Genomic DNA, 14248 nt, shown 5'->3' with positions numbered 1-14248 from the left:
ATCGGAAAGTGCGTTATATGGGGGCTATACCAAATCATGGACCTATGGTGAAAATTGTTGGTGGAAATATTTTGTGACCACTAGTAACATAAAATGTTAAATTACAGGTAGTTTGGTCAAAAAATGTAGCAAACATCCTCAAAATACCGAAAATCGGAAGGTACCGTTGTAGGGGAGGTACCAAACCATGGACCTCTGTTGACGATTTTTGGCGGAGATGTTTTATGTTCACTGGGAACCTCAAATGTTAATGTAAAGGTTTTTCGGTCAAAATATGTAGCTAACATCCTCAAAATACCGAAAATCGGTAGGTACCGTTATATGGGGATTATACGAAAACGTGGGCTGATATAGCCCATCTTCGAACTTGACCTGCATATGAAAAAAATACACTCGGGTACAAAAATATAGCGTTTTTTCTCAATTATTGCGGACGCTAGACTGATTACAACATACGGACATGGCTATATCGACTCTGAATTTGATTCTGATCAAGAATATCGCTTAAACGTAGATTCACATAATCCGCTGTTTATATACATACATACATATATTTGGAATAACAAAAAATTCGCCCCTTACATCAATTTCAATGTTTCTAGTTCACCACTTGGTTTCAGCGAACTCTTCAATGAATTCCGTTTGCACGAGAACCTCCACTCGCTGGATGACATCTTGAATGCCATCATCGATGCCGACGGTATGTCATTCAATGACTTGAAACCAATCTACAAGGAGTTCTTACTCAAGCTGGCGGTGACCCTAACAAAAGATGAACTATTTCAAAGGTCGAAAAATATAATGCGTCGCCAGAAGAAAAAGAAACTAAAGCGTAAGCTGTACACTAATGGCTCCAAAGTAAGACACGATTATTCAAAAATACTGTTATTTTAAAAATACTAAATTCTTGATTCTTCTGTTGTCTGTTATTTAGAAAAAACCGAAAACCCCTATTTTTGGCACAAAAAGTTTGAAGAAGGTTTTTCAGTTAGGACAGTTTCGCTCCTGTCGTGGAAAGCCACCGAAACCACCACGTAATAAAGACTTGACAAATCATCGCAGCTCTGATCCACCACTTACAATTGGGCCTCCAACGGCAATATCCTCAAATCCCAATCACGGGCGAACTCATCAATCGAATCCTCATAATCAGCGGAATCGTGCAACAACAAGTGGCTCTGATGTGTCTTTGGTGCGTCATGAGAATGCCTTTCAGGGACTTAATCGGAATAGTAGCAGCGGGTATGTACCACGCAGGTTCGGTTTCATTAAAAACAACCTTCTTCTTTTTTTGCAATTATCCCTGTTTAGTATATAAGAATCAAACAATTAATACTATTTTTTTTCGTTTACAGATATGTATCCTGCTCCGAATGTAGTTACGACTCCGAATCATGCACCTGTACATCGGCCGATCGTTGCTACTGCAGTTTACGTACAGATGAAATTAACGAAAACGAACTGCGACGCCGCAACGAACGTAGGTCGTCGAAACGAATTGTCCAAAATACAAACATAAATCGACAATCGCTTATTTCTTGCAAATCGGATGACAAATGCTACTGTTCCCTCGTAGAGGAGGATAATCAAGTCACTGCAGCTGAAGAGGATTCCCCTCACACCCATTCCGACACCACTTGGTGCGATACAGATAGCTGCATTAGCGCCAGTAAATGTTATTGCAAACGTATTGAACACAACAACAACAACAACCAAGGCTCCAGACCCATGGATGCCAACCATAAAAGCAAATCCCACAAATCGCGTCGTTCACGTTCAACAACTCGCAAGCCTAACGAAAAATTTGGTGTTGACTATGAATTGTTTAACATCAACAGCAATGGCAACACCAAACCAGTCCAATCACACGAGGCACTGAGTGTCAAAAAGAGCGTTGAAGCAGCAGCCATTTTCGCCGATGTCAAGCTGAGTCAGACAACCGACATTAAAAGTCTCTGTTCCAATGGAAATAGAAGTGGCAGCTGTCGTTCGTATTCTGTGGCATCCCGTAGGCAGTCACAGTCATACCGCAAACGAGAATCATTTAGTATTGGAAGACGAAATGAAATGAATTGTGTGCCAATGCAATCGATGTCCTCAAGCTCTTCACAGAAATCTTGCAGTGCCGATGATCTCCTCAAACAACTAAGCTACATCGAGAAAAACATAGCCCGAGCTGCTTCGGTACACAGCGGTAAGAGTAAGACACGCGACATAATTCTCCGAGAGAATTTTCAAAACAATTATCAATCGATGCGAGCTGTTAGTGCCTCCCTCGAAGATACGTTGGGATATTTGCCATAAAAATGCCACTGACGTGAACTTTAATTGGACGTCAAGCAATCGCATTTAGTTTTATTTTCCCCAATTAAATGTAATAAAAATATAAATTAATTATAGTTATACAGTCTTATATTTATTAAGCTTATGTTTCGCAAAGGAGTTGCAAGGAAAGGTAAATAGTACTAAGGCCAATGGACTGGCACAGTAACCACAACTGCTTTGCGAAACGTAATCAGAAAATTCATTGACAGGTATATATTTATACATACATACACTCACATACGTATTTTATTTTGTCTATTTATTCCAGTATTTTTTCAAAGAAAGGGACACATAACCCCATATCTCTTCTCTCTATCCTAGTTCTAAGAAATAATTCTTGTGCAATATCTGCAAACCAATGTTAAAGTGAAATTTTGTTTTAAAAGAATAATTGTGCAATATTTTTATATACATACATATGTATTTTTTAATTATTTTAGAGTATATTATCATATATTTTTACTAATAAACAAAAACAAATATAACGCCCTTTTTGTGTTAAATTTCTACGTTTTGATGCTATGCGTAGATGCGTGATAAACTTTAAGACCAATTTTAATGATCACTATACAACAATTTTCGGGTAATAGTCTGGTTCGGTTTTCAAGCCAAACTTTGTTTATATATATAATTGTTTCACAAACATCCTAGAAGGTACGAGGGAGACTTCTCTCATATCAGTGAGTGCACCCCGATTCATGTTGCCTCAGTCCGAACGGCGTGTCTTAGGACATCATTTGTAGAGAAGTTTTTCATGGCTTAAATACTCAGGAAATGTCGCCAACATTACTGAGGGGTATTTTGCTACCGTTAAAATTTTGATGTTGCCTGGCCTGAGAATCGAACCGCAGACTTTTAACGTGCAAGGCGGATGTGCATACCATTGCGCCACGGTGGCACCCCTTACCAAAGGCAATGGGTCCCCAATATTAAAGCTGTACTTGCCAAGTGTCATGTCGATCCACTTTTTTGTACAGCCACATGTAAGGGTGTACTCCAATTTCGAGTATTTTTAGGTTTTATTAATATTATCTCACTAAATGTTGGTATTTTGAGTTCTTAGTAAATAGAAACCCTCTATGCAAGATATCAACAATACGGGTACACGTTTTGGTTTAACCCTTTCTGGTCTAACAACAAAAACGCGAATATTTAACATCAAAAATAGTTTTATTGTTTTCTTAAGTAGTCTCCGACATGATTTATCACCAATATTTTTGAAAATTTAACATAGTTAAAGCCAAGATTTACCCTTTTAGAACACGCGACTCGTGATTGTATATTATACAAATTAAATACTTTTGGATAAAATGAAATGTTTTTGGACGTGGCAAAAAATATTGGCCTTAAAAGATAATTTGCGTGGAAGCTGTGGCTATATTTATGTTAAAAAATTTCTGAAAATGGGTTGAAGCCACCATGTCTTTTTTTGTTTTTCTCTGGATTTGTGAGTAAACCACACTTCTCTCGAGTTTCCTGTCAAAGTAAAAGCAGAAGCAAACTAAATAAGGATTATCTCACTAGTGTAGTACTTTTCAAAATTTCGTCTGCTTCTACCATTAAATGATGCTGACATTTTGAAGCCAGATTTACAGTGTTTTTTGAAATTTGCTTCTAATTTCATTCCGCAAACAGGTTTTTCAAAAAACCATATATAGGATTGTAGTTCTTGCGATTCTGAGTTATTTGATATGAATATTGTGAATGTAGTCTGCACAGATTCATAGAAATCTGCATCCAAATGCGAAAATTTTGTGCGAACATTTTTCTAAAAATCGTATTTTTCGGGCCTAATTTTAACAATTGTCATTCGATTTCTTCGTACTTGATTGCACATTTTAGTTATTTACGTTCCTTATCCAATAAATCATTCCACGTTAAAATCCATCTACTAAAACGCGAGTTACAAGAAATTCCAAAGTAGAAAAATCATCTAAAATTGTTTTTGGAAATATCGCGTAGTTTGTCACGTTTTCTACGGTTCGTTTCCACTGCAATGAAAAAACTAGTACAGCCTCTTCGTTTTAGCGGAAACAGAGATTTGAAAACTTCACTGATAAGGGAGCTACATTCATTTTATCCGAAAAAATAGTGTGTGATGCTACATCCACGGTTCTTGATTGATCGCCTTGAAATAGATATATTTCGATATACATTTTCATGGTGAACACTGAAATCGGATGCGGACAAAAATTGTATGCACTTTGCGCAAATTAGCGATATTTTATAGGTTTTTTAGTGCTTAGATGCAGCCGATGCTACATCTTAGCCTCCAAATTAAATTTTGAAAAATGTATACAAATTAAAAGATAAGGTCTTGCTGTACATGAAAATCACATGCGGACAAAATGATTTTGATAATTACCCGATTTACACGTATTTTAAAATGCATATAAATAAAAATGGGTTATTTGACCTCTGTTTCCATTTCAGAAGCTTTGAGATATATCCTCATGAACCCAATTACCTTCCCTAATGGGAAAGCTTTAATATGAATGTCAATAAAGCAAAATCCGTCTATTTTATTGGGAGATTTAAGCAAAATGAAGGAAGTATTCCTATAGATTTTTCCAATATTTTCTACTACATAATTCATGTGAAAAAATATTTTGTCAAATAAAAAAATTCTTTTTTGGCCAAAATATGTGCTTATTTTGGCTGTAACATCAAAACTATAACACCAATATGTAGTGAAGTGAAGTTTTGATTCACAACAAATTTTTAGTTAATTTTATGACCACTAAATGGGCCTTTATTTTGAAAAAAGTTGACTTATATTCAATAATTTATCAATTTTATGTACATTCCGCGAATTCTGTGTAACATTAACAATCTACTTGCTGAAGTCACTTCGAGAGAACTTTTTTGTAACAATTGTGCTCATTAAAATAATTAGCGTTTTTATAATATTTTCTTTCTTAAAAAGCGAAATAAAAGCGCCATAACTTTTGTCCGCAACAACCAAAAATTGGCTCGCGACCAGATTCATACTGGGAATTTTTTTCTTAACCTACATATCAAAAATCGTTGATGTAGCGCGAAAAAAATTTATCCTTTTTTTCTGAAATGGAATATGAAATATTTGACAATATTCGTGTTATACCCTTTTTATGCGCTCAAACCCATTGTTCAAGCACTTTTTCCACTTCGATTGAGACATCTCCAAACCATGGTTTTTGATCGATTTAACAGCATCTTCTGGTGACGAAAATCCTTGACCACGCAGTTTTCTTAATGTGTGGAATGAAGGAAGTCGTTGGGTGCCAAGTCAGGCACCGGACAAAAATTCCACGTTTTGTCTGGCAAAAAGGCCTGGTTTGAATCTATGTGCGAGAGCTGGCATTGTCATGGTGCACAATGACTCGTCTTCTTTTGTTCGTTTTTCGAATTTCTCAGGAGACTTCAAGCAAACAAATTGTAGTGTACCACTCAGAATTAACCGTCCTACGTTGCTCGAGCTGTATAGTCGCCACATGACTAGTTTTGTATTTATTCAAGATGTCTTTGCACCAATCGACAAGAGCATTTTTGAGCAATTGTGAAATTGTGCTGCAACCCCATTTTTGCGGCCAGGTGTTCATGGAATATTAAATATTAGTTGATGGAAGAAATACCCACGGATGCCTCTATTTCAAGTATATAACATGCCGATCTTGCATTATCCGTTCACACACGGCTTAATTGTTTCTGTCACAACGGTCGTTTTTGGACGACCCTCACGACTATCGCTTTTATAGCGACTGTCGGTCACGATTGAATTCATTAAACCAGTTTTTCATAGTAATATAGGATGGTCCTTTATCAACATACAAAGATTTATTTTGATACATGCACTGTTGTCGTTAAACTCGTAAAAAATGATCGGACGAAAATGTTTACATGTAAATTTCCTTTTTTTTGCAAGGTTAGCCATAACTGCTCAACTCGAAAGAGAATTACTTTAAATTTGATTTCGCAGGCCAAATAGTAAAGTCAAAGGGCCCCAATGTAAACCTTGTACAAACGTCCTGAAAATGTGTCAATATAAGTACCAGTTATATTGTAGTCCACATTAAAAGGTAAAACCCGTGCAACTATGTTTTTACCTATGTATGCTGTCCTCGTTGTACCAGAACCAATCGCAAACGACGACGTTAAATGTCTATCACTAGCCAAGCGAGGCCGTGTCAGCAATTAATCGGTTGAAAACAATAAAGCAGCAAGAGTTGAAAAGTGTCTGCCAAACTGTTCAAGACCGGCGGCGAAATGCTGATAAGGAGTATGCATAAGTTAATTAGCGAAATTTACTGTCGAGCGTAATGTGTGAACGTCTAAAACCTATGGCCAATAAAATAATCTGGTCATACTAATGCGCTTTTAGACCTAGTAAATCAACAATTGACCAAATCTTTACACTGGGCCAATTACTACAGAAAACCCACCAAAGACAGATCGACACATACTAACTGTTTTTTGACTATAAGACCGCCTTCGACGGCGCTATTAGATCAAAGGTGTTCCAAGCCATGTCTAAGGATGTCATTCGTATCTCTTACGACATTTTCCAGTAGGATGTTAAATAGGTCACACGATATACTGTCACTATGTCTGAAACCTCGTTTTGGCTTGGAGAGGTTCTTACTTATTTTAACTGCTCACAAGATCTGCAGTTAAAATATCTATTAACATCCTACTGGAAAAGAAAATCCGAGATGCGAATGTATGTATGTATGTACATACATATATGTATACAGCCAGATATGAAAATAGCACTATATACGAGGGGCACTACCTTCTGGCCTAGGCAACTCGCAGTGTCGCCAGGTGTCATTTGACATTTTTTTTTGGAAAGTTTGACAGTTTTTATTCTAAGCGTACTCAGGACAGTTTGACATATGACCATGTGTTGGGTTCTTTACAGTGACTTGAAAAAATTACTTTGCGATAAAAATGGAATTTACTTGTGAACATTTTCGTCCGAAATTTGTTCACGATCAAACTAAATCTGTGTATGTCGATAAAGGACCATCCTGTAGGACTATGAAAAACTGGTTCAATGAATTCAACCGTGGTGGACACTCGCTAAAAACGAAGGTCGTGAAGGTCGTCCAAAAACCGCCGTTGTGCCAGAAAAAAATTAAGCCGTGCGTGATCGCCATGTTAAATACCGCCAGATAGAGATATCCTTGGGTATTTATTCCACCAACTAACATTCGATATAGCATGAACACCTGGACGCAAAAATGGATTTTTATCGCTAGATTCAGCAAAATTGGTCAATCGCTCAAAAAAAAGATCTCGTGGATTAGTGCAAATAAATTGTGCATAAAAACAATCGCGGTGCTTCAAACGGCATTTATAAGATCATCACAGATGACGAATCTTGGATCTATGCTTAGAAGCCCAAAACAAAACAGCAATCGACCGTTTGGGTCTCAGAAAGCGAGCCAAATCCAACCAGAGTTGTTCATGGAAATATACCTTCGGAGCAAATGTTCGCCTGTCTTTTCGGCAATACTGACCATGTGGCGACTCTACGGCTTGAGAAATAAAGGATGGTTAATTCTGATCATTACACTACAGTTGGTTTGCCTGAAGTCTCCTGAGAAGTTCGAAAAACGAACAAGAGAAGACGAATTGTTCTGCATCATGACAATGCGAGCTCTCACACATCGATTCTAACCAGCGCCTGTTTGACCGGACAAAACGAGGAATTGATGGGTCATACGCCCTGACTGGGGATCCAATGACTTCATTTGATTCCCGCAAATTAAGAAAAAAAGGCGTGGTCAACGATTTTCGTCGGCAGAAGATGTAAAAGCGTTCAAAAACCATGTTTTGGAGGTGTCTCAATCAAGCCACTGTAAAAAACCCAACACATGGTCATAAGTCAAACTGACCTGAGTACGTTTAGGCTAAAAACTGTCAAACTTTCCAAAAAAAAGTGAAATGACACCTGGCGACACTGCGAGTTGCCTAGGCCAGAAGGATTTTTAGTACCCCTCGCAAATAAAGAAATAATGTTACGACGAAGTTTATGGTATTAACACGCAAATCGTCCAGTAGACTCGGATCAACTGTGGATGTTGATAATCATATAGCGCCAGTAGAACGGTAACTGTAAATATAATTTCAATATAATTTATGGTGGAGTATATAAGAAGTTCGAAACGACGTTTTGACTTGTTATAATTATTTTTTATACCCTCAGCCTTTAGGCTAAAGAGGGTATTTACACTTTGATACGGCCAAAAATGTGCCTCATCGAAATAATGGTTTTAGACCCCAAGTATGTTTGTACGATATCCGTTTCAGACAATTTTGAGTCGATCTAGCAATGTCCGTCCGTCTGTCTGTCTGTCTGTCCGTCTGTCTGGCTGGCTGGTGCGCACGATAACTCTCGAACGGATCAATCGATTCGGTTCAAATTTTGGGTATCGAAATATTTTGTCCAGATTTGATTTAAGTTCGAAGATGGGCCATATCGCTCCACTCCTTCAGGTACCTCCCCCACATAAGTTAAAAAATTTTCGGAAAAATTGTCCGCACGATAACTCTTGAAGGGAGTAACCGAATTAGTGCATACTTTGCACATCGTGACATTTCTTCCAGACATAGATGACGTTCCAACATGGATCCTATTGGTTCACTCTTTCGGGTACCTCCAACACAAAATTTTGCTTAAGTGCAGTTTAAGGCCTGCTCTCGAATCGCTTTGATTTTTGTTGCAGCCGCTTGTATTCACTACCCCCATTACGACGATATATTTTTTTTCAGGAGCAAGTCCATATATCCTCAGAAATCAGCACGAAAACTGCAAACAACCCATATATGTAATACCATGTGTCGTAGTTGGGGTGCACGATAACTCTCGAACGGATCAACATATTTGGTTAAAATTTTGGGTCTTTCAATATTTTGTCCAAACTTAGTTTAAATTCGAATATAGACCAGATCGGTCCACTCCTTCCGGTACCTACCCCACAAAGGTTCAGGAGAGGAATTGAGCCAAACTTTGCTATTGGTAATATTACTTTCAGGCATAGATCGAGTTCTAATATGGACTATATCGGTCCACTCATTTGAGTACCTCCCACACAAAATTTGGAAAAAGTATAGTTTAACAAATCCTCTCTGATCTTATTAATTTGTGACGCAGCAGGTTGCACTTGCTGCCCCTGTTACGACGTTGTAATTTTTTTCGTGGGAAAGTCCATACTTCCTGAGATAATGACCCAAAAAGGTCCAGAAAATCCTGCCGGCACCAACTAAAATGGCTAAGAGAGAAATCGATTTAGCTCGAACTTTGTAAATTGAAAAGTAAAATTGTAATATATTTAAATTCAGAAAATTAAGTACAACATATTTAATTATATAGTCTGTAAGGAAAATATCCATAGACTAATAAAGAAAAAAAGTATTTCCTACAGATTTGTATTAGGTCCGAATATGTACTACATCGGACCACTCGTATGGGTACACCCTACCCAAAGTTTAGAAAAAATGCACTCGTCTTGGATCATTCTGAATTTTGTTGCAACATGTAGTTTTTTTGCGGCCAACAGCTAAAAAACCTACAGAAGTATTGTGTTAACTTTTTTCTTCGGGTACGTGGCTGAGGGTATATCAGAAAAAATGTCTAAAATTGTCTTTTTCATTTCAAAAAAATCAAAAAAAAAAATTTTGATACTACATCATAGATTAAGAAAAAAATCAGCATTCCAAATCTGTTTTCGTTACTAACTTTGATCGTTGCGCGCAAAAGATATGACTGTTTTAATTATGATAATTAGAAAAAATTCTAAAAAAATCGCGGCTTAATATTGTTAGCTGTTATATCCTATTATCGTGAACTGAATTCGTAACCTTTGCGATGATGCAAAAACATAATCGCAAAGTCTCAATGGATTCGCGAAAAATCAAATTTATTAAATAATTTCACGTATTTACAAACATATTTTTGAAACAATAGCGCTCATACTTACGAAAAATATATAAAAAAATTATAACAGCATCCAGACATTTTGAGGAGTAAAATGAAACCTAAGTTGTGAAGGTTGGAGCTATAGTATTCAAGTTATTTGCAAAAATACGAAGAAAATATTACGAAAAAATTAAAATCATATTATTCTAATTTTATTTTTTTATGGTTTTCTAGGAAAAGTTGGAGAAAAAATGTTTGAGTTCTTCGGCATTTTCGTCAAAATTTCAAGCAAAAATGATGATATTTCGTTGTAACAAATTTTTCGCTTATAGTTTTCCTATTGGATAATATTATTATAACCTTATATCAAATCACAAGGAATTCCAATGGTGGCATAACGTTAAAATAATGTTATATTGAATATTACAACATTTGAGATGCATATAAACCGCGCAATTGTGAAAATGACATGATGCGCATCCGATATTCCAACACAGCGAATCAATCCCTCTTATTTGATGTACAGTTTGTCAAATTCTATTTGGCGACCACGATGTAGCATCTGCTGCATATTAGGGTGCAAAACACAGTAAAATGGTCAAAATTTCCGCGAAGTTCATTTACATTTTATGCGCATCCGATTTCAATAATCCCCATTAAAAAATACATCATTCTATGCCGTTTCAATGCGATCCATCAAGAACCGTGGATGTAGCATCGCACTCAATTTTTAGAAAAAATCTATTATATCTCTGGATTTAAGAGAGTTTTTAAATATCTGTTTTCGCGCAGTTTAAACACGCGTATCGATCTATTTATTTGAGTAGAACTGACACATCCAAAACGCGTTTTAATATGTGATATTTTCAAAATAATTTTTTGCAAATTTTCAAAATTTGAGGGGTATCATATCCGCCGATCTAGTGGGTGGATTTTTACGCGTCGTGGCTTGTTAGATTCAGAACGCAAAAAAACAAAATTTACGCGGGTTTCCACGGAAATCGATTGACGTTTGTAAATTTTAAACCAAAAAAATAGGTTTTTGAGAAAAATTTACGCACAAAAATTTCGTGTTTGGGCGCAGATTACTGTGATCCTGTGAGGGCTACACCCTCATGTTATACATTAAAAAATGCGAAATCGTGAGTACTATAATCAAATAATAAGCTTTTAGTGAAATCCAGCTGCGCGTCCCAAACTTGTGGACATAGGTCCACGTTTTGGTATAGCCCCCATATAACGGTACCCCCCGATTTACGGTATTTTGCCGTTTTTAGCTACATTTTCAGACCGATTTAGCCATAATTTGACATTTAGGGTTCCTAAAAGTCAATAAACTTATGTAACAAAAGTTGTGGGCATTGGTCCACGTTTTGGTATAGCCCCCATATAATGGTACCCCCCGATTTACGATATTTTGACGTTTTTAGCTACATTTACAGACCGATTTAGCTATAATTTGACATTTAGGGCTCCTAAGCGTCACTAAACTTATATAACAAAACTTGTGGACATAGGTCCACGTTTTGGTATAGCCCCCATATAACGGTGCCCCTCGATTTGCGGTATTTTGACGTTTATAGCTACATTTTCAGGTCGATTAAGCTATAATTTGACATTTAGGGTTCTTAAGTGTAAATAAACTTATATAACAAAAGTTATGGACATAGGTCCACGTTTTGGTATAGCCCCCATATAACGTTACCGCCCGATTTCAGGTATTTTGACGATTTAAATTGCATTTCTAGACCGAATTAGCTATAATTTGATATTTGGGGTTCTTAATGACCAAAAAACTTATATTCGAAATAATTATGAAAGTAGGTTCATGCTTTGGTATAGCCCCATATAACGGTACCTCGGTATAACGGATTTCGGTATCCCTATATAACTTTTACGTCCGCTTTTTATACCCTCCACCATAGCACGATGGGGCCAATAGCAGGTTTTCGAGGCAAAAAGTCAATTTTTGAAGTGAACAATTTGAAAAAAATAATAACGGATTTCGATTGCCAACACTCTGAATCACTAAAAATAAAAAAATAAATCAATCTGGTAACATCACATAGCGACATACTGATCTGGCAATGGTGACATATTTTCTTATGCATCATTTTCCGACATTCATTATAAATAAGTAGTGAAAGCATTTTAGGCCCCAAAAAGAACATTTCAACATTTTTATATTTTTTAAACATGAAAACCTCTTCAATGGGTATGTAAAATAAGATAATGTTAACAAATAATAAAAATGTTGTGTGTGGTAAATGTATTTTTGAGTTAAGATGTCATGTTTTTTTGGAGTATTTTGCTTTGTTATCCATGTGTTCTCTGGAGTATAACTTTTGAGATCTAAGTAGATCTAGGATATTATATATATGTGGTGAAAGGTATTAATGTGTACTATCATTTTGTGAAAAAATTAGCTGCGCCTATCTGCGCCTTTTCATAAAAATCTGATTTCATATGTCGTAATACTTAAAAATATGGACATTTTTATGTTTTGGTTGGCGAATAATCGGAAACCCATTAATGTTACCAATTGGATTGCGGAAAAATTTAATAGACGTATATAATAATAATAATATATAATTTCAAAGATATCGCAAACTTTGGCTTTTGTGGCGGAATCTTAGTCGATTTTTACTAAATTTGGAACCTTTTTTTATTAACTTATAACAAACCACAGACAAAACCATGAAATTTGAACATATGTATATAGGGGAGCTATTTCTATATCTGAACCGATTTCAATATAACTTAACAAACTTATTTGTAGTCCGAATTCCGTAACATTTTCCAAATTTTATTGTAATTTGATGGAATTTGCATGCTTGGTCAATCATTTTCCTGAAATCGGGCGAACATATGTATATATGGGAGCTATATCCAATTCTGAACCGATTTCAATATGATTTGCCAAAAATGTTTTTAGACCAAAATCCGTCACACATTTCAAATTTCATCAAGATTGGACATACATAGCGGGATTGGTGCACCAAATACCTAAAATCGGGCGAAAATATATATGGGAGCAATATCAAAATCTGAACCGATTTCAATATAACTTGGCAAACTTATTTGTAGTCCTAATTCCGTGGTATTTTCCAAATCGCATAAAAATTGGGCAGAATTTGCGTGTTTGGTCCATCAATTGCTTGAAATCGGGCGAACATATATACGGCAGCTATATGTATATATGAACCGATATGAACCAAATTTGGCACATTAGTTTCTAAGCCCATTATAAACATCTGTACAAAATTTGGAAGGTCTAGCTTGCCCCAGTGATTTGTTGCCTCGAAAACCTGTCATTGGCCCCATCGTGCATAGTATGGAGGGTATATTAAGTTTGTTTTTCCGTTTGTAACGCATTGAAATACTCATTTGCGACCCTATAAAGTATATATATTCTTGATCAGGGTAAAATTCTGAGTCGATCTGTGCACGTCCGTCCGTCCGTCCGTCCGTCCGTCCGTCTGTGGTAATCACTCTAGCATCCACAAAAATGGAGATAGAACGCTGAAATTTTGGGAAAATGCGTCTTTTGTTTGCAGGCAGGTCAAGTTCGATGATGGGCTATATCGGTCCACGTTTTGGTATAGCCCCCATACAACGGTACCCCCCCGATTTACGGTATTTTGCCGTTTTTAGTTACATTTTCAGACCGATTTAGCTATAATTTGACATTTAGGGTTCTTAAGTGTCAACAAACTTATATAACAAAAGTTGTGGACATAGGACCACGTTTTGGTATAGCCCCCATATAACGGTACCCCCGATTTACGGTATTTTGACGTTTTTAGCTACATTTTCAGACCGATGTAGCTATAATTTGACATTTAGGGTTCTTAAGTGTCAATAAACTTATATAACAAAAGTTGTGGACATAGGTCCACGTTTTGGTATAGCGCCCATATAACGGTACCCCCCGATTTACGATATTTTGACGTTTTTAGCTACATTTTCAGACCGATTTAGCTATAATTTGACAATTAGGGCTCCTAAGCGTCACTAAAC

At 36.5% G+C, this 14248-nt stretch overlaps 1 protein-coding gene across 9 annotated transcripts in view; it reads left to right on the top strand.

Annotated features, from left to right (window-relative positions):
* The window catches only part of LOC141406438 (uncharacterized), a 129099-nt gene extending 126285 nt beyond the window's left edge, over positions 1 to 2814 (top strand). For 7 of the 9 annotated variants that reach the window (XM_073991913.1, XM_073991922.1, XM_073991931.1 and 4 more), the window contains 3 exons: positions 603 to 858; positions 935 to 1242; positions 1356 to 2814. In XM_073991913.1, the coding sequence (XP_073848014.1) occupies positions 603 to 858; positions 935 to 1242; positions 1356 to 2304 (1513 nt within the window). In that variant the 3' untranslated portion in view covers positions 2305 to 2814. The remainder of the gene's footprint in view (positions 1 to 602; positions 859 to 934; positions 1243 to 1355) is intronic. The other 2 variants (XM_073991949.1, XM_073991942.1) reach the window with 1 other exon arrangement.
* The last annotated feature ends 11434 nt before the right edge of the window (positions 2815 to 14248 follow it).

Source organism: Musca autumnalis, unplaced genomic scaffold (genome assembly GCF_047663935.1).
Source record: "Musca autumnalis isolate F117 unplaced genomic scaffold, ASM4766393v1 scaffold_1, whole genome shotgun sequence".
In the NCBI taxonomy this organism is placed as follows: Eukaryota; Metazoa; Arthropoda; class Insecta; order Diptera; family Muscidae; genus Musca; species Musca autumnalis.
This window is presented reverse-complemented; position numbering and strand designations above follow the sequence as displayed.